The sequence below is a fragment of the Rhinoraja longicauda genome, chromosome 2, assembly GCF_053455715.1.
Source record: "Rhinoraja longicauda isolate Sanriku21f chromosome 2, sRhiLon1.1, whole genome shotgun sequence".
NCBI classification, from domain to species: Eukaryota; Metazoa; Chordata; class Chondrichthyes; order Rajiformes; family Arhynchobatidae; genus Rhinoraja; species Rhinoraja longicauda.
This window is the reverse complement of record NC_135954.1, coordinates 12,633,485-12,657,901: the sequence shown is the minus strand read 5'-3', so window position 1 is coordinate 12,657,901 and position 24,417 is coordinate 12,633,485. Positions and strand designations below refer to the sequence as shown.

The 24,417-nt window shown below is 45.9% G+C and overlaps 1 protein-coding gene across 4 annotated transcripts in view; it reads left to right on the top strand.

The window, feature by feature from the left end:
• matcap2 (microtubule associated tyrosine carboxypeptidase 2) overlaps nt 1–18,974 on the top strand; it is a 53,874-nt gene extending 34,900 nt beyond the window's left edge. The window contains exons 6-10 of one of the 4 annotated variants that reach the window (XM_078414987.1): nt 989–1,121; nt 2,775–3,080; nt 12,988–13,085; nt 15,674–15,751; nt 16,492–18,974. In XM_078414987.1, the coding sequence (XP_078271113.1) occupies nt 989–1,121; nt 2,775–3,080; nt 12,988–13,085; nt 15,674–15,751; nt 16,492–16,650 (774 nt within the window). In that variant the 3' untranslated portion in view covers nt 16,651–18,974. The remainder of the gene's footprint in view (nt 1–988; nt 1,122–2,774; nt 3,081–12,987; nt 13,086–15,673; nt 15,752–16,491) is intronic. The other 3 variants (XM_078415008.1, XM_078414997.1, XM_078415016.1) reach the window with 3 other exon arrangements.
• Nucleotides 18,975–24,417: the final 5,443 nt, after the last annotated feature.

Genomic DNA, 24,417 nt, shown 5'->3' with positions numbered 1-24,417 from the left:
TTATTAGTGTCATGTGCCGGTCATGTGAAATATGTTTTAGTTATAGAAATACAGGGTGGAAACGAGCCCCTTGGCCCACTGAGTCCATGCCGCCCACAATCACCCATATGCTACTACTATCCTCCACACCAGGGACAATTTACAGAAGCCAATTAACCTACAAACCTGCACGTCTTTGGAAATGTGGGAGAAAACCGGAGCGCCTGGAGGAAATCCATGCAGTCACAGGGAGAAGGTACAAACTCCGCACAGACAGCGTCCATAGTCAGGATCGAACCTGGGTTCCGGGCGCTGTAATTCTGAAATTCTGCCTGACCCACTGAGTTACTTCAGCACTAGCAGGATATTCTTGCTATTGAGGGCAGGTTTACTTGGTTAATTCCCGGAATGGCGGGACTGTCGTATGTTGAAAGACTGGAGCGACTAGGCTTGTATACACAGGAATTTGGAAGGATGAGAGGAGATCTTATCGAAACGTATAAGATTATTAAGGGGTTGGACACGTTAGAGGCAGGAAACATGTTCCCAATGTTGGGGTGTCCAGAACAAGGGGCCACAGTTTAAGAATAAGGGGTAGGCCATTTAGAACTGAGATGAGGAAAAACATTTTCAGTCAGAGAGTTGTGAATCTGTGGAATTCTCTGCCTCAGAAGACAGTGGAGGCCAATTCTCTGAATGCATTCAAGAGAGAGCTAGGTAGAGCGCTTAAGGATAGCGGAGTCAGGGGGTATGGGGAGAAGGCAGGAACGGGGTACTGATTGAGAATGATCAGCCATGATCACATTGAATGGCGGTGCTGGCTCGAAGGGCCGAATGGCCTCCTCCTGCACCTATTGTCTATTGGCTATAGTGTTCTACGCATAGTGAATCTCAGCACCTGCAGTTCCTTATATCTACTTAGTATATTTTCTGCTTAGTTATTTCAGGCTGTCAATTTTTTTTTTTTTGAAAAGGCTTCTAAATTGCACGTCCTTGTAAATGTTTGCAGATTGCAGTCCACTTAACAGATGATTTGCTTTCTCGTGCGTCTATGACGATAGTGAACAGTCGTCCAACGCTGACCATCAACGTTTCTACCGCCCGTGAGCACTGGCTGGAGGGAATGCTGAGACATGAGATAGGTACGGGAACCATCTTTCATGCTTCGCGGCTGCAATTTGATGGGTGGGCGGGGGCCGCGGGGAAAGGAATCTGTATTAAACTCGGACAACAAATATATATTGGGCGCTAACCAGAACATTTGATCCAACAATAAAGTGGGGGCAAAGTAGGGGAGTCATGGTGGTGCAGCGATAGAGTTGCTGCCTTGCAGCGCCAGAGACCCGGGCCTGATCCGTTCTCCCCGTGACCCCCGTGAGTTTTCTCCGAGATCTTCGCTTTCCTCTCATTCTCCAAAAACCTACAGGTTTGCAGGTTAATTGGCTTGGTCTAAGTGTAAATTGTCCCTCGTGCGTGTAGAATGGCGTTAACGTGCGGGGATCGCTGGTCGCTGGTCGGTACGGACTCGGCGGGCCGAAAGGCCTGTTCCCGCTCTGTGTCGCTAAACTCAACTAAAACTAAACTAGATAAAGTGGCAGTACATGAATGTTCCAAAACTAAAACAAAATCTTTAAATATATTCCCCTCTAAGCCTTGTCACAGTTTGCATTAACTGATATGTATTTGGGGAAAAAAAGGTGTAATGTGTAGAACATAGAACACTACAGCACAAGAACAGGCCCTCTGGCCCACAATGTTTGTGCCGAACATGATGACGAGACCATAACCCCCTGATTCCGCTATCCTTTAGAGCTCTATCTAACTCTCTCTTGAATGCATTCAGAGAATTGGCCTCCACTGCCTTCTGAGGCAGAGAATTCCACAGATTCACAACTCTCTGACTGAAAAAGTTTTTTCTCATCTCAGTTCTAAATGGCCTACCCCTTATTCTTAAACTGTGGCCTCTTGTTCTGGACTCCCCCAACATTGGGAACATGTTTCCTGCCTCTAACGTGTCCAACCCCTTAATAATCTTATACGTTTCGATAAGATCTCCTCTCATCCTTCTAAATGTGTACAAGCCTCGTCGCTCCAGTCTTTCAACATATGACAGTCCCACCATTCCGGGAATTAACCTAGTGAACCTACGCTGCACGCCCTCAATAGCAAGAATATCCTTCCTAACTGTGGTGTGGGCCGCTGGAGGTCCTGCAGTAGTAGCCTGGGGCTCGGCCGGTCCGGGCGCCACTCCGAGAGACCTAAAACGTGGACTGGATGCTGCCCGCATGGAGCAGTGGAGCAGCGATGGAGGACACCACGACTACGCTTGGCCCAGCTGACCTTGCAATGCCGCCAGGAAATGGGCCTTCATGGTCAGGTTAAGAACTCCACACCTATAACTGGGACTCGAAAATGGCACCAAACTTGGCGACTCTGTCTCAGTGTACTACCGTTATTATTACTCGCAGGAAGGGTCTCAACCCAAAACGTCTCACCCATTCATTCCTTCTCTGCAGAGATGCTGCCTGGCCCGCTGAATTACTCCAGCATTTTGCGTCTGACTTCGATTTAACCCAGCATCTGCAGTTCCTTCCTACACATACTGCTATTATACACGTACTGTATCTGAGATGCTTATCTAAGATTTATCCAAGCGCTTATGTATAGTGATGCTGATACTGAACTGTATGCAAAAAGGAGTTTCACTGTACCTCGTTACATGGTTTGTTTAACGTACCATTGAACCATTACCCCTTTCAGCAGCCACAATGGAATTAATGTAGAATTCTTTGCAGGTACCCATTATATACGGGGTTTGAACAACAACCTACAGCCCTGGAGTAACTGGAGTGGCCGCAAGAAACACGGGCTCAAACCCATCAACCCGACTGAAGAAGGACTTGCCAGCATCCACAGCGTGCTGTTCCGCAAGGATCCCTTCCTCTGGAGAGCCGCTCTGCTCTACTACACGGTGTACCAGGCCAGCCACATGTCCTTCAGCGAGCTCTTCCTCGACATTGGGAAATTCGTGGAAAATCCAAATACGCGGTGGGATTACTGTGTGCGGGCCAAACGTGGGCAGACTGACACGTCTCAGCCAGGTAGAAATGTGTTCCCATGTGTTCCTGCACAGTCGGTGTTCATAATTGCGCAATACAATCTCCAAACGGTTTGCAAAAGTTTATACTCTTCCCTCTCGGATGAAAATGCAATGCGCTTATTATATATAATTGAAATGTGCTATTAGTTGGTTTGTGATTGTATTCGTGTTCTGCTCGTGTCTCTTTCCATCTGACTTTCCATCTATCAGCCTGTCCATTCTCCCTCTTAAATCTATCTTAGTTTATTGTCACTTGTACCGATGTGCAGTGAAAAGCATTTTGCTGCGTGCTAACCAGTCAGTGGAAAGACTATTGCATGATAACAATCAAGCCATCCAGAGTGTACAGGTACATTAAGTGAATGACGTTTAGTGCAAAGTAAAGGCCGATTAAAGATAGTCCGAGAGTCTCCAATGAGATAGATAGTATTTCAGGTCTATCTCTCCAGTTGTGGATAGGATGGTTCAGTTGCCCGACAACAGCTGGGAAGAAACTCTCCCTGAATCTGGAGGCGTGCGTTTTCATTCTTCTGTACCTCTTGCCTGACGGGAGAGGGGAGAATAATAATAATAATAAATTTTTATTTGTCATATGTAGGTTGGCACAGGGTCAACGGTACAATGAAATGTATTTGACAAGACAACGGGTCACCTCAGCAGTAATATTCCAAGGATAAATAAGATTTTAAAAATGGCATTAGTAAGGTAAAAAGACAATATTAAAAATAGGTAAAAAGTCAATATTAAAAATAATCAACATATATGATGTGAAATGTGTTTATGAGTTCAGAAGCCTGATGGCCTGATGGTAGAAACTGTTCTTAAGTCTGGTGGTACGCGCAGCCATACTCCTGTATCGTCTGCCTGACGGTAACAAGGAGAACAGCCTGCGTGCTGGGTGGCTGTGGTCCTTGATGATGCTGCGTGCCTTCCGCAGGCACCGCCGGTAGGAAATGTCCTGAATGGCCGGGAGACAGTTGCCAGTGATGTGCTGTGTGCTGTGCCGTCTTCACCACTTTCTGTAGTGATTTGTGGCTGTGGGCAGAACAGTTCCTGTACCAGACTGTAATGCAGCCCGTCAGCAGGCTCTCGATGGTGCATCTGTAGAAGTTTGTGAGGATACTGGCGTTCATGCCAAACTTCCTCAGTCTTCTCAGGAAAAAGAGGGAGTGACTACACTGGAGGAGTAGAATAGAATAGAATAGAATAGAATAGCCTTTATTGCCATCCAAAAACATGTTTTTAGACCAAATTACGTTACCCACAGTCAACAATGAGAGGCAATAAAAAAGAAAGCAATAAAACACACAATCACAAAAACCAACATAAAACAAAAACCATCCACCACAGTGAGTCTCCTCCAGTCACCTCCTCACTGTGATGGAAGGCCAGAATGTCTTTCTCTTCCCTGCCGTTGTCTCCCGCGGTCAGGCAGTCATAATTGCCACTTCGGGGCGGTCGGGGCTCCCGACATTGAAGGCCCGCCGGGCGGTGGAAAATCCCGCGGCCTATTCCAGGCCGTGCCGGAAGGTGAAAGGTCCGCGGCTACATTTGCTGCACTGGAGGAGTAAGTTTCTCTGACGAGTATAAGAAAATAACTGCAGATGCTGGTACAAATCGAAGGTATTTATTCACAAAATGCTGGAGTAACTCAGCAGGTCAGGCAGCATCTCAGGAGAGAAGGCATGGGTGATGTTTCAGGTCGAGACCCTTCTTCAGACTGAGGAGTAGATCCAGCCGACAGATCGGGAAGTTCCCAAGCATGATCTCTAGCCTGAGTGAAAGGCCCAGCTGGGAGCGGTAATACTAATAGCTGGTTTTAGTGACAGTTGACCCAGAGGCAGGGAGAGTTGGCCGGAGTTCTTCCTCCTGTGTTACAATTACTTCTGCTCAGCAAAGGTCAGATTTTCGCCCTGATGCCAATGGAGATTAAAAGGTGCGGGAAGCTTTTGGCCCAGTGTGCAGTGTGCATATTGATTGGGATGTCAGGAGAATGCCAGTATGCGCATGGAATTGGACCCCAGCAAACGATCGGAAAAGGGAAAATCAGTTAGCTTTTTGATAATACCATAACTCTCTTCAAAAGATAAAATACCAAAGTTGCAGCAGCCGTCCTCCTGCCATCCATCACATACAATTGGCCACAAAATCACGGCACAGACTTCATTTCCCTGGTCCAAACGGCAACTCTAGTATCGTGCAGTTTAGGAACAGACCCTTTGGCCCAACTTGTCCTTGCCAACCAAGATGCCCCATCTAAGTTAGTCTCATTTGCCTGCATTTGGCCCATATCACTCAAAACCTTTCCTATCCATGTATCTGTCCAAGTGTCTTTCAAATACTGTTATAGTACCTGCCTCAACTACGGCCCATGGCAGCTTGCTCCATGTACCCACCACACCCAAGCAGAAAAAATTGCTCCTCTCACCATAAACCTATGTGCCCTGGTTCATGATTCCTCTATTTTGGGTAAAAGACTGTGCATTCACCCTATCTAGTTCCCTTCGTGATTTTATACACCTTCAACAGATCACCCCCCCCCCCCCCAGTCTCCTGTACTCCAAGGAATAAAGTCCTAACCTGCCCAGCCTCTCCTAATAGCGCAGGCCCGTGAGTCCTGGCAACATCCTAGTAAATCTTCTCTGCACCCTTTCCAGCTTCATGATATTCTCTCTACAGCAGGATGACTAAAACTGAACAATACTCCAAATGTGGCATCATCAACATCTTATACAACTTTTAAGGTCATAAGGGTCATAAGTGATAGGAGCAGAATTAGTCCATTCGGCCCATCAAGTCTACTTTGCCATTCAATCATGGCTGATCTATCTCTCCCTCCTAACCCCATTATCCCCATAACCCCTGACACCCGCACTAATCAAGAACTCAACGTATCAACGTATAGTCAATACGTGACTGGTGTAGGCCAAAACACTAAAAGTCTATTTTTCCACCCAATCTACACCACTTTCAGTGCACTATGTATCTGTACTCCTTGATTCCTCTGCTTGACAACACTCTCCAGATCCCTGCCATTCACTGTGGAGATCCTGCCCTGGTTTGACTTCCCAAAATACAATGCCTCTCGCTTATCTGCATTAAACGGCATTAGCCAGTCCTTAGCCATTAGCTTTGGCAAATGGCAAACTCTATTAGCCATTCTTCAGCCATTTTCACTGACCACAATACCACCTTTAATGTCACCTGGAAACAAACTAATCATGCCTTGTACATTCTCATCCAAATCATTGATATAAATCATAACCAGCAATGGGCCCAGCACCGATCCCTGAAGCACACCACTAGTGACCGGCCTCCAGTCCAATAAACAATCTTTCAAGACAACTCTCCGCTTCCTTCCCTGAAGCCAATCCTCTATCCAGTCAAAATGTGTAGGTAGGAACTGTAGATGCTCGGTTAAACCGAAGATAGACAAAAATCTGGAGTAACTCGATGGGTCATGCAGCGTCACTGGAGAAAAGTAATAGGCGACGTTTCAGGTTGTGCCTTAAGTGCCAGGTTCGATCCTGACTACAGGTGCTGTCTGTACGGAGTTTGTATGTTCTCTCTGTGACTGCGTGGGTTTTCTAACCTGCGTGTTTTCTCCGGGAACTCCGGTTTTCTCCCTCACTCCGAAGACATCCAGGTTTGTAGGTTAATTGGCTTCTGTAAATTGTAAATTGTCCTTAGTGTGTGCGATAGTGCCAGTGTATAAGGTGATGCCTGGTCGGCGTGGGCTCGGCAGGGCGAAGGTCCTGTTTCTGTGCTGTATCTCTAAAGTCTAAAGAAATGTCCACCTCCTGACAACAAATCTCTCACTGAATAATATGGAACGAGCTGTCAGAGAAAGTAGTTGATGCGGGTACAATAACAACACTTAAAAAACATTTAGACAGATACATGGATAGGAAAGGTTTAATGGGATATGGGCCATGGGAATAGTTTAGATGGAGCATCGTAGTTGGCCTGAACAGGTTGGGCCGAAGAGCCAGTTTCCATGTAGTAGGAGACTAAATAATAAACAATATCACTCAAAGGGACTTTTAACCCTTTGAGAATCGTCACTTCTTAAGCCTGTGGATCTGCCTCATAATACCAGAGACCTGGGTTCGATCCTGACCATAGGTGCTGTCGGTACGGTGTTTGCACGTTCTCCCTGTGACTGCGTGGGTTTCCTCCAGGTGCCCCGGTTTCCTCCCACATCCCAAAGACGTGTGGGTTTGTAGGTTAATCGGCCTCTATAAAATTCCCTCTAGTGTGCAGTGAGATTACTACTGTGAAGGGGGGGGGAGTCAGGGATAGTCATGGACTTGGCGGGCCAAAGGGCCTGTTTCCATGCTGTATCTCTAAACTCTAAAGGTAACTGAACTTCAGCGAGCAATGATTTTTGTTTAAATTTGTGGTCATAGAGTCACACAGCGTGGAAACAGGCCCTTCAGCCCAACTTGCCCTGTGGTGTAGGGCAGTTTCTTTGAATGTTTTAAGGGTAAGTGCAGATGGGAGGATAATGTCTACATTATGCTGAGTTTCTTTTTCAAGAGCTGTGCTGATGTGTGGATTTTATAAATGAGCATGGCCTGCATGTAGCCTGAATGCCAGTAGTACCATGGGTTAGGTTACAGACACATTCTACCAGTGGAAAATCTCTTGGTCAGCTGCATGACAGGAACAAGTTGCTTTTTAATAAATTTAGTCAGCTGTGCCTGCTTCCGGGCAGAAGGAGGGAGGTAAATAACATTAGGGAGGAAGAGACAAGAAAACCTTTAAGATTTTAGTCATGGCAAGACCGGAAGCAACAAAATCCATTGGGGAATTTGGGGTAGCATTCTTACTCAGAGGGCCATTAAATTGAGAACTGAGAAGAACTGGATTCAAGGGAAAGATGAATGAACACATGAACCAGATGGGGGCTATGATTAACTTAATAAGCAATGGTGGAAGGACACTTCTGTGGAGGTTAAATAGCGATGATAGAATACCTGTTTAGAGTCAGAGATATACAGCATGGAAAATGGGCTCTTTGGCCTAACGTGCCCACGCCGACCACTATGCCCCATCTATCTTTTCACACGAAGGTTTAAGGCGAGGGGGGAAGTTTTAACAGGAATCTGAGGGGTAATCGTTTCGCACAGATGGGGTGGTGGGTCTATGGAACGAGCTGCCAGAGGAAGTAGTTGAGGCAGGGACTATCCCAATGTTTAAAAAACAGTTAGACAGGTACATGGGTAGGACAGATTTGGAGGGATGTGGGCCAAAAGCAGGCAGGTGGGACTAATGTTGCTGGGACACGTTGGTCGGTGTGGGCTGTAAGACCCCATGCCTATGACATAAAGACGGTCTGCTATATGCCACAGAAAAGACAATAGAATTGGTACGTACAGCCCTAAAGTTATAGAATTCTACAACATGGAAACAGGCCCTTTGGCCCGACTTGCCCATGCCGACCAAAATGCCCCATCTACACTAGTCCTGCCTGCTGCGTGTTTGGCAAAAATCCCTCTAAACCTTTTCTATCTATGTACCTGTCCAAAGATATTTTAAATGTTGTGATATTACCTGCCTCAACTACCTCCTCTGGCAGTTCATTCTATATGCCCACAACCCTCTCTGTGAAAAGGTTGCCCTTCAGGTTCCTATTAAATGTTTCCCCCATCACCTTAAACCTATGTCCTCTGGTTCTTGATTCTGCTACTCTGGGTAAAAGGCTCCGTGCATTGACCCTCTCTATTCCCCTCATGGTCTTACACACCTTTGTAAGATCATCCCTCATCCTTCTGCATTCCAAGGAATAAAATCCCAACCTGCTCAACTTCTCCCTATATGCCTTCAAGTCCTGGTGACATCCTCATGAATCTTCCCAGCACTTTTCCCAGCTTAACAATATCTTCCCTAAAACTGGGTAACCAAAACTGAATGCAATACTCTAAATGTGACCTTCCACCATTGCTTATAGACAATAGACAATAGACAATAGGTGCAGGAATGGGTAATTTGGCCCTTCGAGCCAGCACCGCCATTCACCGTGATCATGGCTGATCATCCACAATCAGTACCCCGTTCCTGCCTTCTCCCCATATCCCTTGTGGGTGGTGGTGATGAATGGTGGTGCTGGCTCGAAGGGCCGAATGGCCAATTCCTGCACCTATTGTCTATTGACCCGGCTATCTTTAGGAGCTCTATCTAACTCTCTCTTGAAAGCATCCAGAGAATTGGCCTCCACTGCCTTCTGAGGCAGAGAATTCCACAGATTTACAACTCTCTGGGAGAAAAAGTTTTTCCTCATCTCCGTTCTAAATGCCCTTATTCTTAAACTGTGGCCCCTGGTTCTAGACTCTCCCCGACATCGGGAACATGTTTCCTGCCTCTAATGTGTCCAATCCCTTAATGATATTACATGTTTCAATAAGATCCCCTCTCATCCTTCTAAATTCCAGTGTGTACAAGCCCAGTCGCTCCATTCTTTCAACATATGACAGTCCCGCCATCTCGGGAATTAACCTCGTGAACCTACGCTGCACTCCCTCAATAGCAAAAATGTCCTTCCTCAAATTTGGAGACAAAAACTGCACACAATACTCCAGGTGTGGTCTCATTAGGGCCCTGTACAACTGCAGAAGGACCTCTTTGCTCTTATGTCTTGTACAGCTGTAGCATAACATCTCAACTATTTCTCTGTTGGAAGTACAATGGTTTTGTTATCAATGTATGACAAGCCTTTAAGCAATATATCGAGTTTCATATTCTCATATCTTCTGAAGAGATCTTAGAGCCACTGAGGTATCTTGGAGGGGAATTGAGCAGCTAAACAGCGAGTCCCACATATGTTTTCAGTTTATAGACTCAAAGTGCTGGGGTTACTCCGGACAGAAGGAATGGGTGACGTTTCGGGTTGAGACCGTTCTTCAGTTTAGTTTAGTTTTTCAGTTTAACCTTTTCAGTTTAGCTTATTGTCACATGTACCGAGGTACAGCGAAAAGCTTTTGTTCCAGGCTAACCAGTCAGTGGAAAGATAGTACATGATTACGACTGAGCCATTTACAGTGTATAGATACATGATAAGGGAATAACTTTTAGTGCAAGGTCGAGCCAGCAAAGTCTGATCAAGGATAGTCCGAGGGTCACTAATGAGGTAGATAGTAGTTCAGCACTGCTCTCTGGTTGTGGTGGGATGATTCAGTTGCCTGATAACAGCTGGGGAAAAACTGCCCCTGAAACTGGAGGTGTGTGTTTTTTCACTTCTATACCTTTTGCCTGAAGGGAGAGGGGAGAAGAGGGAGTGGGAAGGGTGCGACTCGTCCTCGATTATGACATTTTTGAGACATCTGTTTTGGTGATATTGGTTCAGGTATAATTATAGGCCAGGGTAACTCCCCTGCTCATTTGAAAAAAAATCGCATTGGGATCATGTACATGCAGAGGCCACACAGAAGCCTGGTTTACTGTGTCAACTGGCAGAGGCCAGCTCTGATAGTGTAGCTGTCAGTACTTAGCAACATTGGCCAATGTTTAGTGGTCGACATATAAACAAGCATGTGAATAAGGAGCATGAACAGGCCACTCAGCCGCTCGAGACTGCTCTGCCGTTTAAACAAGTCATTATTGATCAGATTTTTTTACCTCAACTCAGGCATTCCAGTCTACCCATATGCTCATAAGTTCATGTGATAGGAGCAGAATTAGGCCATTCGGCCCATCAAGTCTACTCCGCCATTCAATCATGGCTGATCTATCTTTCCCCCCTTAACCCCATTCTCCGGCCTTCTCCCCATAATCACGGACACCTGTACTAATCAAGAATCTATCTATCTTTGCCTTAAAAATATCCATTGACTTGGCCTCCACATCCTTCTGTGGGATATTGTCACCTTTCACCCTCTTGCTTATCACATGGCGCATGGTGTGCTGATCTTCAATGGTCAGGGCATTTAATTAACATATTGCTTGCTGTTAGAACATACAATAGTACAGCAGATCAGGCAGCATCTCGGGAAAGAAGGAATGGGTGACGTTTCGGGTCTCGACCCGAAAACAAAGAATGGTCTCGACCCGAAACGTCACCCATTCCTTCTCTCCCGAGACGGCACGGTAGCGCAGCGGTAGAGTTGCTGCTTTACAGCGAATGCAGCGCCGGAGACTCAGGTTCGATCCTGACTACGGGTGCTGCACTGTAAGGAGTTTGTACGTTCTCCCCGTGACCTGCGTGGGTTTTCTCCGAGATCTTCGGTTTCCTCCCACACTCCAAAGACGTACAGGTATGTAGGTTAATTGGCTGGGTAAATGTAAAAATTGTCCCTAGTGGGTGTAGGATAGTGTTAATGTACGGGGATCACTGGGCGGCACGGACTTGGAGGGCCGAAAAGGCCTGTTTCCGGCTGTAGATATATGATGATGATGATCTGCTGAGTTACTCCAGCATTTTGTGAATAAAAACCTTCGATTTGTACCAGCATCTGCAGTTATCTTCTTATACAATAGTACAGCACAGGAACAGGCCTTTTGGCCCATAACCCCCATACCTGTGAATGCCCCATTTATTTTATTTTCTGTTGCAAAATGTTTAAAAAGTCATTAATTTTTTTTTAAATTTCATGGATCTTTCAGCCTGATTGCCTGCCCAGTCTGCTCATCAATGTTACTCAATGAGTCACCATGGAACGTGCCAGGCCGGGGAACCTGGCAAAAGGGAATGTCTATGCCACAGACTGCAGCGAGTCTCAGTGGGTCACCTTCTACATTCACCAGCTGTGAATGCTGTCCTTCACTTTAGTTTAATTCATTTTAGTTCGGAGATACAGCGCGGAAACAAGCCCTTCGGCCCACTGAGTCCGCGCCGATCAGCGATCCCCGCACACTAACACTACCCTACACACACACACACACTCGGGACAATTTACACTTTAACCAAGCCAATTAACCTACAAACCTATACGTCTTTGGAGTGTGGGAGGCAACCGAACATCTCGGGGAAAAAAACCCACGCGGTCACGGGGAGAAAATACAAACTCCGTACAGACAGCACCCGTAGTCAGGATCGAACCCGGATCTCTGGCTCTGCGAGCGCTGTAAGGCAGCAACTCTACCGCTGCGCCACACCGTGCCGCCCAATAACTGTTGATTGAAATTCCATGTCAATGTCCTTCCCTCAAACCTGGCCCTTGAAGAAAGGGCGGCACGGTGGCGCAGCGGTAGAGTTGCTGCTTTACAGCGAATGCAGCGCCGGAGACTCAGGTTCGATCCTGACTACGGGCGCCTTCTGTACGGAGTTTGTACGTTCTCCCCGTGACCTGCGTGCGTTTTCTCCGAGATCTTCGGTTTCCTCCCACACTCTAAAGACGTACAAGTTTGTAGGTTAATTGGCTGGGCAAATGTAAAAAATTGTCCCTAGTGGGTGTAGGATAGTGTTAGTGTGCGGGGATCGCTGGGCGGCGCGGACTCGGTGGGCCGAAGGGCTTGTTTCTGCGCTGTATCTCTAAATCTAAAAAACTCTTTTTCTGATCTTCACTTTCATTGTGTGTGCTAATTGGCTCCCCTTACGATATTAAATTTAGTTTGGTTTAATGTCACGTGTGCCGGGGTACAGTGAAAAGCTTTTTGTTGCGTGTTAACGTTTTGTAGTGTGGTCATTGATCATAAAAGGCTTTTGCGGAAATTTTAAATTGTGAAAGTAACTCTCACTTGTCTGGGAGTTTCTTCTTTACGTAACTGTGCCGTGCACGCGCTCAACCTTGGTATTTTCCTTGCCCCTACTAACCTCCCTTTTCCCCCTCACCGTTCAATCGTCCAACCCTAGCCGATCCCATTTCGTTCCTCCCTGTTCCCACCTTGATTTGAGAATACAAAATGAAAATGAAAATCTTTGTTATGGGGAGAAATGAATTCATAAACATGATCTGATTTGTCTCATTCAGGGTGTTTTAGCAAAGACCAAGTCTATCTGGATGGCATCCTTAAAATTCTGCGACAGAGAGACAACATTGACTTCCAGCTGTTAACGGCATTGGGGAAGGTCGGCTGAGTTAACATTCTCCTTTTATGTTGCGCTGTTCACACGAGTGGTGTTTATACTGTGCATGTTCTCAGTGATTACAGATGTAAACAGTAGATGTGTTGATTATGTGATGGCCATAGTTTTTTTGTGAAACCCAAATGTCTCATGAACTGGATAGCGTAGTGGTGGTGTTGCTGCCTTACGGTGCCAGAAACCTGGTTTAGATCCTAACTACTGATGCTGCCTGTACGGAGTTTGCGTTTCTCCCTGTGACCACGTGGGTTTTCTCTGGGTTAGTTTAGTTTAGTTTAGAGATACAGTGCGGAAACAGGCCTTCTGGCCCACCGAGCCCGCACCGACCGGCGATCCCCGCACACTAACACTATCGTGCACACACTAGGGACAATTTTACATTTGTACCAAGCCAATTAACCTACAAACCTGTATGTCATTGGAGTGTGGGAGGAAACCGAAGATCTCGGAGAAAACCCACGCAGGCCACAGGGGAGAACGTACAAACACCATACAGACAGCAACCGTAGTCAGAGAGTGGTGAAGGTGTGGAATTCTCTGCCTCAGAAGGCAGTGGAGGCCAGTTCATTGGATGCTTTCAAGAGAGAGCTGGATAGAGCTCTTAAGGATAGCGGAGTGAGGAGGTATGGGGAGAAGGCAGGAACGGGGTACTGATTGAGAGTGATCAGCCATGATCGCATTGAATGGCGGTGCTGGCTCGAAGGGCTGAATGGCCTACTCCTGCACCTATTGTCTATTGTCTATTGTCTATTGTAGTCAGAATCGAACCGGGGTCTCTCGCGCTGTAAGGCAGCAACTCTACCGCTGAGCTACCGTGCTGCCCCTTGTTCCAAAAATGTGCAGGTTTGTAGGTTAATTAGCTTCTGTAAATTGTCCCTAGGTTGTAGGATAGAAGTAGTGTACTGATGATCATTGGTCAGCACGGACTCAGTGGGCCGAAGGGCCTGTGTTCATGCTGTAACTCTAAAACTAAAGACTAATGCCCTGAGCTCTTTCTCACCTCAGGTTTTGCCACCTCGGATTCATAAACCAGCAGCAAGATCAAAAATTAAATCCAGGATTATAAACTTAACAACCACCAAACCCTTCCTCCTTTGATTTAAGTTGAGTGGTTCACAATTGAAGGGGATCGCTGGTCGGCGCGGACCTGGTGGGCCAAAAGGGCCTGTTTCCACGCTGTATCTCTAAACTAAACAAAAAGGGGTGACTACAATAGACAATAGGTGCAGGAGGAGGCCATTCGGCCCTTTGAGCCAGCACCACCATTCAATGTGATCATGGCTGATCATTCTCAATCAGTACCCCGTTTCTGCTTTCTCCCCATACCCCGCTATCCTTAAGAGCTCTATCTAGCTCTCACTTGAATGCATTCAGAGAATTGGCCTCCACTGCCTTCTGAGGCAGAGAATTCCACAGATTCACAACTCTCTGACTGAAAAAAATTGTCCTCGTCCCCGTACGGTGCTGGGGAGGGTGGGAGAACAATGGACAATGGGGACCTGGCGTGGGGGACCGCTGTGGGGGAGGGGGGGGGGGAAATGAACAAAAGGAGGAGCCGGCTTACTTTGTTACTTTGAGCTTCATTAGGACCCAAATGAGATTTCCGGTTGTGTACAATTCTGTGTTCTGTGATACCGCGAAACTGGACTGGGTTTGCTAGAATGAGTTTTACGGAGGGCATTCATAAATGATTACGCACAGAGCTTTTCTCTGCTGTGCATTTGTATGTTTGTTCCTATTTGGAGACCACGTTCTATTTTCGGTATCTAACTGGAATGCGGACTACTAAATCTATCTCTGGGGCACAGACTGGCTCACAGAGCTGGCTGCTACTTGCATACATTGGGTATGCAGGAGTGGAACTTCGCTGTGCCTGGTCACATGTGACAAAATGAAGTATTCCATTCCATTGCATGTCTGCACGGTGTTTGTACATTCTCCTCGTGACCTGTGTGGGTTTTCTCCAGGAGCTCCGATTTCCTCCCGCGTTCCGAAGATGTACGGGTTTGTAGGGTAATTGGCATGGTATAATTGTAAATAGTCCCTAGTGTATTAGTGTTAGTGTGCGGGGATCGCTGGTCGGCACGGACTCGGTGGGCCGAAGGGCCTTGTCTCCGCACTGTATCTCTAAACTAAAACTAAAGATATATGGCCTGTGTACAGCCAGTAACAATTCCATCCATTACGTCAGACCCTTAAATTAAATAGCTCCCGAACCGTATATCCTTGCAGATAGCTGGCCACTTCTTTCTTAAATTCCTCACATGATTTGTTGCCTTTGTTTCCCTGGGCAGTCTGCTCTATGCATTCACCATTCTGTTCAAGTAGTAACACATCCAAGGAGCACCGAGTCTTCTCCTGAACCTGCATCTCCTTACTTCTCAAGTGCCAGTCTCCCCTACTTCTCAAGTGCCAGAGCCAGGCTGCATCCCCTACTTCTCCATTCCAGTCTCCTCTGGACAGGTCTTACAGACTTCCCACCCCTCTCCTTCAAAGGTGTGTTAGTGTGTTAGGTGTGTCAGGGATATTTGAACGAATTATAAGTTTAAGGTGAAAGGGGCAATTTTTAATAGGAACCTGAGGAGCAACGTTTTCCACACAGAGGGTGGTGGGTAACTGGAACGAGCCGCCAAAGGAGGTGGTTGAAGCAGGTACTATAATCTAAACTCTTGTTTGTTTGTTTGTTCCTGAACTACAGCCAAAACAGTACACGATAGCGTGACAAGTTTAGGCCCACCTTACTCACCGTCGTCCCTTTGGTGCTAATGGAAGAAGTCTCATTAAAATCAGTGTTATATTTTTTAAGTTATTCACATTTTAAAGTTTAAATCTATCTCCTAGGGAGGGAGGGGGGGGGGGTGGAGGGAGGGAGGGAGGGGGAGGTGGGAGGAAAAGGGGGGTTAAGGGGAGAGGGAGGGGAGAGGAGGGAGGAGAGGGTGCTGCACCAATGCAGGAGAGGTTTGGACATGTGCATGGATAGGAAAGGTTTAGAGGGATATGGACCAAATGCGGGCAGGGGGAAGGACTAGTGTAGATGGGACATCTTGATCGGCATGGGCAAGATGGGCTGAAGGGCCTGTTTCCATGCTGTATGACTCTATGATTTAAGGGAATGATTTTGTTGAGACAAACAAGGAACCTTTTGGTCCATTCTACTTAGTTGGTATCAACGTTTTCTCCAACGATTTTCCAATCTTAATAAAAACTTGTTTATTTTCCCTGAGATGGATCTGAACTAAGACCACCCACATAACGATCGACAATTTAACATTCCGTTCTTGGCTGGGCCTTACATTTGATACAATCCCCCTCACCCTGCCTGAAAGAAGAAACAAATGTTTGCTACATGCAATAAAAAGTAAGTTTTATTTCTATTTTCTCTTACCTTCAGATATCCCATGAGGACGTGGATCGCTTGAAGATTATCGCCATCTTGCAGAATGCACAAATACCTCACTTCATGCAAGATCAACTTCGGTACATGGAACAACTAGACAAGATCATGAAAGTGAATGGGCTGACAGATAGTGAACTCCAGATTTTGATCTGAAAGGAATCGTGACCTCAGCGGATTGATCCAGTAACTGAGATCACCAAATAGTACGACATGAGTAGAAACAAATCTATAATCATTCAGAGTTGGGTACATGTTTGGCTGGCAATTCGTATTTGGTCAAGTTCAGAATTTGTATATGAATTGGTCACTTTGAGGCATTAGGTAATTTCTAATTGAGGTTTGAAGTCTAAAGTATAGTAGATTATATAAATATATTTTACTATGTTAAAGGTATTGAGATGAAAGCTGATTACATTTTGTAAAAAAAAAAATTCAAAATACAAAAAAGGAAAAAGATTGCTTGAAAAAAAACATATTTATTTGTGCAATAAGAATGCAAGAGAAAAGTGCAATGTGTGAAAAATTCCAACCCAACCAAACTATTGTCAGAATCGTGGTCTTCAGTGTGGTGCTGCATATGCCTGAATGTTTGTATCAGTGTCCGATTAGTAGCGTACTTCACCTCTGGCTGTGACAAAAGATATCAACCCCCTCCCTTGTTCTCTTCTAAGACTTGATAAATTCAGGGGCTTGTGGCGAACTTAAAAACGGCATTGATGCTGCACAGAAAAACTGCAACAAAAATCTACACGTCAACATTGTCTTATTAATCTCTGTATACTTGTACCAATTGACATTGTCTATTTCTGAAATAGTGGACAACGTTAGTAACTTGTAGTACGTACCAGTGTCTTTTTGTTACTGTCAAAATTAAAAACATCTCTTTTCAGCTCACAAATGCAATGAGGTCGGACTGCCGTCCAGAGCAAAGAGCCGTGGTTGCTGATCTGTTCATAACCATCGTGTGGATTGTGTGGTACAGAAGCAGGTCACTCAGCTCTGCAGATCCGTACCAGTATTTCTGCTCTAGACGGTTCTTCCAACATCAGCCTCCACTTCCTTCTAGCATGAACTCACAAACCTGCTTCGACACTTTGCTTTTCATTTCAACTACTGATCGTGGAAACTAGCTTGGTGGTCTAACCACTATCTCTGTCCAAAGACGGTTTTTGCAAAATTCCATTGCGGATTTATTATTGACCATCGTATATTTATGGAACCTTGTCTTTCGCTCAGGGGAGTTATCCGTCTACTGGAATTTAGAAGGATAAGAGGAGTTCTTATCGAAACGTATAAGATTATTAAGGGGTTGGACACATTAGAGGCAGGAAACATGTTCCCAATGTTGGGGGAGTCCAGAACAAGGGGCCACAGTTTAAGAATAAGGGGTAAGCCATTTAGAATGGAGATGAGGAAAAACTTTTTCAGTCAGAGAGTTGTGAATCTGTGGAATTCTCTGCCTCAGAAGGAAGTGGAGGCCAATTCTCTGAATGCATTCAAGAGAGAGCTAGATAGAGCTCTTAAGGATAGCGGAGTCAGGGGGTATGGGGAGAAGGCAGGAACGAGGTACTGATTGAGAATGATCAGCCATGATCACATTGAATGGCGGTACTGGCTCGAAGGGCCGAATGGCCTCCTCCTGCACCTATTGTCTATTGTCTATATTTTCTATTGAAGGTAGCAGTGGGTGGCTTAATGGACAGCTTCATGTTGGCTCTTCAGAGGTTTTGGTGGCTCGCCCCCTGTTTCCCACTTACCCTGACCTGCTGAGTTACTCCAGCATTTTGTGGACCCATTCCTTCTCTCCTGAGATGCTGCCTGACCTGCTGAGTTACTCCAGCATTTTGTGAATAAATACCTTCGATTTGTACCAGCATCTGTAGTTATTTTCTTAAACTAAATCCGTTAGATGTATTAGACTTTGCTACATCCTTCTGGGTCAAATGGAAGTTTTCATTAAAAAAAAGTATGCTGGCTTTCATTTTGTTCATAGCAGTTGGTGGTTGGAAGACTATTTCTGTGTCTAATTGGTAGTCAAGAGACCATCCCAGAATGTAAGGAGATGCTCATTGAATGCTTTACCATCCTCATAGTCATCTCCATAACAGAACTGGAAAGCAGAACAGGGTTTATTCTAAAAGTCACATAGATAAACATGTGCTGGAGACAATTGTTCAGGTATTTTTGACCTCGATGTTAAAAGCTACTATAAAAAAGTGCGATACAAAATATTTTGGTTGGCATCTGACTTAAGGGGGGATTTATGAAATTTTCTGAATTTATATAATAAACTAGACCAAGTGGACCCATTGGAGCCAAACCTCTCCTGCATTGGTGCAGCACCCCCTCCCCTCTCCCCCCCCCCCTCCTCTCTCCCCCCCTCCTCCTCCCTCCCTCCCCCTCCCCTCCCCCTCCCCCTCCCCTCCCCTCTACCCTCCCCCTCCCCTCTTCCCTCCCCCTCCTCCTCCCTCCCCCTCCCCTCTACCCTCCCCTCTATCCCCTCCCCTCTATCCCCTCTCCTCCCTCCCCCTCCCCCTCCCCTCTCCTCCTCCCTCCCCCTCCACTCTACCCTCCCCTCTACCCTCACCCCCTTCCCCTACCCTCCCCTCTCCCCCTCCCCTCTCCTCCTCCCTCCCTCCCCTCTCCTCCTCCCTCCCCCTCCTCCTCCCTCCCCCTCTACCATCCCCCTCCCCTCTGCCCCATCCCCCATCCCCATCCCCCACCCCTCTCCCCTCCACACCCCCTTCCCCTCCCCCCCACTCCATCCCTCTCAACCCCCCTTATCCTCCTTCCTCCCCCTCCCTCCCTCCCTCCCCCCACCCTCCCTCCCTCCCCCCACCCTCCCTCCCCCTCCCATGGAGATAGATTTAAACTTTAAAATGTGAATAACTTTAAAAAATATAACACCGATTTCAATGAAACTTCTTCCATTAGCACCAAAGGGACGACGGTGAGTAAGGTGGACCTAAAATTGTTGCGCTATCGTGTACCGTTTTGGCTGTAGTTCAGGAACAAACAAACAAACAAACGAGAGTTTTAGTATATAGATAATGAGGCATTTCACTAATCTGGTCACACTATTAACAGTCCCACAATTATTAATATTAAAAGGTTTCTGTACAAAATTAAATGTTCTGTAAGTAGCAGAGCTAATGGTGAGGGAGGGGGAGATTTTAAATAACAGAACTGGCACCCATTGCTTGATGGTCCAGATGATGTCTTATTGTTTATTGTGATGATCAAGTCACAAATGAAAGTGCATGCGAGTTGTTTGTTATTAAATTCTGTCGGCTTTTGCTCTCTTTTTTTAAAATAAATGTTCATGCATGTAGATTTGTACTTGTGGTGGAATGAGAGTAATTCCAGTCAGTTTGTTTGTTCAGTCTTGGGACATTTTCAACCATCATTTCGGTCACCAAATGCGAAATGTACCATGGGTGGGGAGAAAAATAAAGATGCAAAGTAATGTTCAGCATTCGATCGATTCCTCCTTCACTGAGTATCAGGCTGAATAAAACGAACCAGTATTACAGTTACACATTATGATGGAATCAATTAGAATCAAGAGCCAATATTTTAAGGTGTAATCAGATTGATTTCATAGCACAGATTATTTGAAAGTGGTTCTTCTTACCCACCAATTGCCTATCTGTTTATGTACAGGTGAGTGCAGACAAAATGAACAACAGATTACATTTTCTTGGATGAGGATAGTTAGCTTTAACAGAATTAATGATAATTTGATCCATTTCATTGGATTCTCAGTACAAAATACACTGATGATATTCCTAACAAGATTATAAATTCACAAGTGATAGGAGCAGAATTAGGCCATTCGGCCCATCAAGTCTACTCTGCCATTCAATCATGGCTGATCTATCCCTCCCTCCTAACCCCATTCTCCTGCCTTCCCCATAATCACTGACACATGTACTTACCAAGGATACATCAATCTCTGCCTTCAAAATATCCATTGACTTGGCCTCCACAGCGTTCTTGTGGCACCACATTTCTCCAAAGTATTCTTTAAGCACATTGATGAAATGGACCCTTGTTACTGCTAAAACAGTCTGAGCATTGTTTAGTTTAGATTATTTGTCATTCCACTCCTTACAGATCATGCAACGAATGGGACGAAACAGAGTGCCTCCGGGGGCCATAGTGCAATACAAATGCAAAACATATAGACAGGGGATGACAGTGCAGTACAATACGATACAGTACAATACAATTAGACAGTGCAATACAATACATATAGACAGGGGAGTAAAGCATGTGAACGGTAAAACATTTAACCTAGAGTTTAAAGCATGTAAACGGTGAATTTAAAACCATCAATGAGAGCAGGTAAATTATTGATTGCACATTAAATGAGATAAAGTGCAGAGTGTTAGGTGAGGTGCAACCCCTTCCCCTCCCTCCCCCTCCCCCTCTCCCTCCACCTCTCCCTCCCCCCTTCCCCCTCCCTCCCCCCCTTCCCCCTCCCTCCCTCCCCCCCTTCCCAGCCCCTCTCCCCCCCCTTCCCTCTCCCCCCTCCCCCATTGGTAGAGAGTAAACAGTGCTACTAACCTCATTAATAGCATACAATTGAAAACCAAGGGTTCAATGGTGGAGGCCAAGAACTGATTACTTTGGATTGAACCGTTCAAGGACTGGGCTCCAGGGTGAATGTTTCAATTATAGTTTCCACAATTCTGCTTTTATGTACTGAAGATAATGAAAATAATGCTCAGTTCACCACCACAGCCTTCCACTCACTACCCATTCTGATTAAGCCATGAGCTTCCCAAAGCCAATCCCATTATATGTTCACACACACGTTCCCACACTGCCTGTATCTCGTTATTTAAATCTACACTAGTCTGCCTAAATCTGCCTAGTATTGCGAGATGTTAATCACAAAAAATCATGAAACAAGATGGGATGATTAAAGATTTGCATGCTAATTTGCAAATCTTTGCACACTTAAAATGGGATAAGCAATTCCCTTTCTGACAATGCATACATGTTCTCATGGTTAATAAAGACATGGATAGCCTTATACCGTAACTTGATACTTGACATGATCTTTTACCAACCGGGTAAGAGTTTATAGTACATTAATATTACTCATCAGAATCAGTCACCCACTGATTGTAGACAATATAAAATGGGCAGCTTACAGCCCAGTGGTGTGAATATTAATTTCTCTAACTTCAGGTAGCCCCGGCATTCCCTCTCTCTCTATCCCTCTCCCACCCAAGTCGCACCAGCTTCTCGTTTTCACCCAACAAACAGCTAACAATGGTCTGTTTCCTTCATCATCGTTACTTTTTTGCATTACCTGTCCCACGTAGGCGATTTTTCCGGCGACTGCCATAGTCGTAGCAGGTCAGCGAAAAACCGGCGACTGGACCCCCCCTACGACAATGTCTACGACAAGCTACAACAACCTATCACCTAGTCGACGTCAAGCTGCAGCAAGCTACTGACAACCGGGGACCGAATCGTCGCGACTTAGGACGACCACCTACGACCGCACCTATGACAACCAAAATCAACCTACGTCCACCCACGACAAGCTACAACAAGCTAGGACCCTGTTGGGAACAACTGAAGACAATTCATGTCAGTTTGGCCTCCGCTTTTGACACCAGTACTTGTCGCCGGTTGACGTAGGTAGTCGCCAATGGAATTCACCGAAGTCACCTGGCGACAACCTACGTCACCTGGCGACAACCTATGACAGCGCCCACGTCAAGAGACGTCAAGCTACGATCATTGGCGTCAATCCCGCTGCCGCCGAAAAATGTTCAACATTCTGAAAATCCAGCGGCGACCAGAAAAACGCTACGACTCTTTGGAGACGACTCACGACCGTACAGGCGACACCCTGGCGACCGTGTGGCGACAGCCTAGTCGCCTGTAGTCGTCTAAAAAATCGCCTAAGTGGGACAGGGGTTTAAGGTGTTCAACTTCACTGATTCAGAAACCTACATGCACCATTATAAATCCTTCCCACTGCCTTTCCCTCACTAAGCTCATTCTGTCTGGCAGCAGGGGTCAGGATGAAGTTACTCAATGCCTGGTCAACAGTTATAAGAACTAAAATGCATTCAATATTTTGCTGCTTTCAATAAAAGTTGGAGTTGTGAGATATTTCGAGAGTGGAATTTCCTTTAGGAAACAAGGCCCTTGTTATCCATTGTGTGGATAACGCCCGCTTGCTATGAATGTAAAATTGTCCCTCGTGTGTGTAGGGTAGAGTTAGTATGTGGGGATCACTGATCAGTGCGGACTCGGTGGGCCGAAGGGCCATTTCCTGCGCTGTATCTCTAAACTAAACTGAACTAAAATGTACACATTTTCCCATCTCAGTTATCCCTCCACAATGAATTTGGTTTTGGTCACTTTATTGTCAAGTGTACAGTGAAAAGGTATTTTTATTGTGTGTTATCCAATCAGCGGGAAGACTACACATGATTACAATCAAGCCATCCACAGAGTGGATGCAGAATAAAGGGAATAATGTTCAGTGCAAGATAAAGTCCAGTATAGTCCAATTACAGAAAATACTAGGGTCTCCAATGAGGTAGATGATAGGTCAGGACAGCTCTCTAGCTGGTGATAGGATGGATGCCTGATAACAGCTGGGAAGAAACTGGAAGCTGGAATCTGGAGCTGTGCGTATTCACACTTCTGTACTTCTTGCCTGATGGGAGAGGGGAGACGAGGGAGTGGCCATTCACCATGCGATTCGTCCTTGATTGTGCTGGTGGCCTTGCCGAGGCAGCGCGAAGTGTAGATGGAGTCAATATTTCGAAAGTAAGTTCGGTCTGGGCTGACAATAGATAATAGACAATAGATGCAAGAGTAGGCCATTTGGCCCTCTGAGCCAGCACCGCCATTCAATGTGATCATGGCAGATCATCCACAATCAGTGCCCCGTTCCTGCCTTCTCCCCATACCCCCTCACTCCGCTATCATTAAGAGCTCTATCTAGCTCTCTCTTGAAAGCATCCAGAGAATTGGCCTCCACTGCCTTCTGAGGCAGAGAATTCCACAGATTCACAACTCTCTGACTGAAAAAGTTTTTCCTCATCTCAGTTCTAAATGGCCTACCCCTTATTCTTAAACTGTGGCCCCTGGTTCTGGACTCCCCCAACATTGGGAATGTGTTTCCTGCCTCTAGGGTGTCCAATCCCTTAGTAATCTTATATGTTTCAATAAGATCCCCTCTCATCTTTCTAAATTCCAGTGTATACAAGCCTAGTCGCTCCAGTCTTTCAACATACGACAGTCCCGCCATTCCGGGAATTAACCTAGTGAACCTATGCTGCACGCTCTCAATAACAAGAATGTCCTTTCTCAAATTTGGAGACCAAAACTACACACAGTACTCCAGGTGTGGTCTCACTAGGGCCCTGTACAACTGCAGAAGGACCTCTTTGCTACTATACTCAGCTCCTCTTGTCATAAAGGCCAACATGCCATTAGTTTTCTACACCACCTGCTGTACCTGCATGCTTACTTTCAGTGACTGATGAACAAGGACACCCAGATCTCTTTGCACTTCCCCTTTTCCTAACTTGACTGCGTCCACAATTCTCTGCAATTTCTTGCGGTCTTGGATGGAGCGGTGCCCAGCCGGGTAAAAGCCTTCTCTTTCCCGCTAATTGAAGTGTCCTTGCGTTTGGATTCCAATGGGCCAGCTGGCCAAGTGCCCTGCGCAGGAGAGCACAGAAGCAAGGCCAGCTCAACGTCTACAGTTTCCACAGGCTGTCTAGCTGAAAGCATTTGGTCCGAGGCAAATCAATACTGCACGCTCGATGAGCTTGACAGGGGACGTGTGGGAACAAAGGTACATTTCCTCCCACTTAACAGAGATATCTGAATTAAACATGGGATCATTTAGCCAATCTTTATTACCTGCCTGCTTTT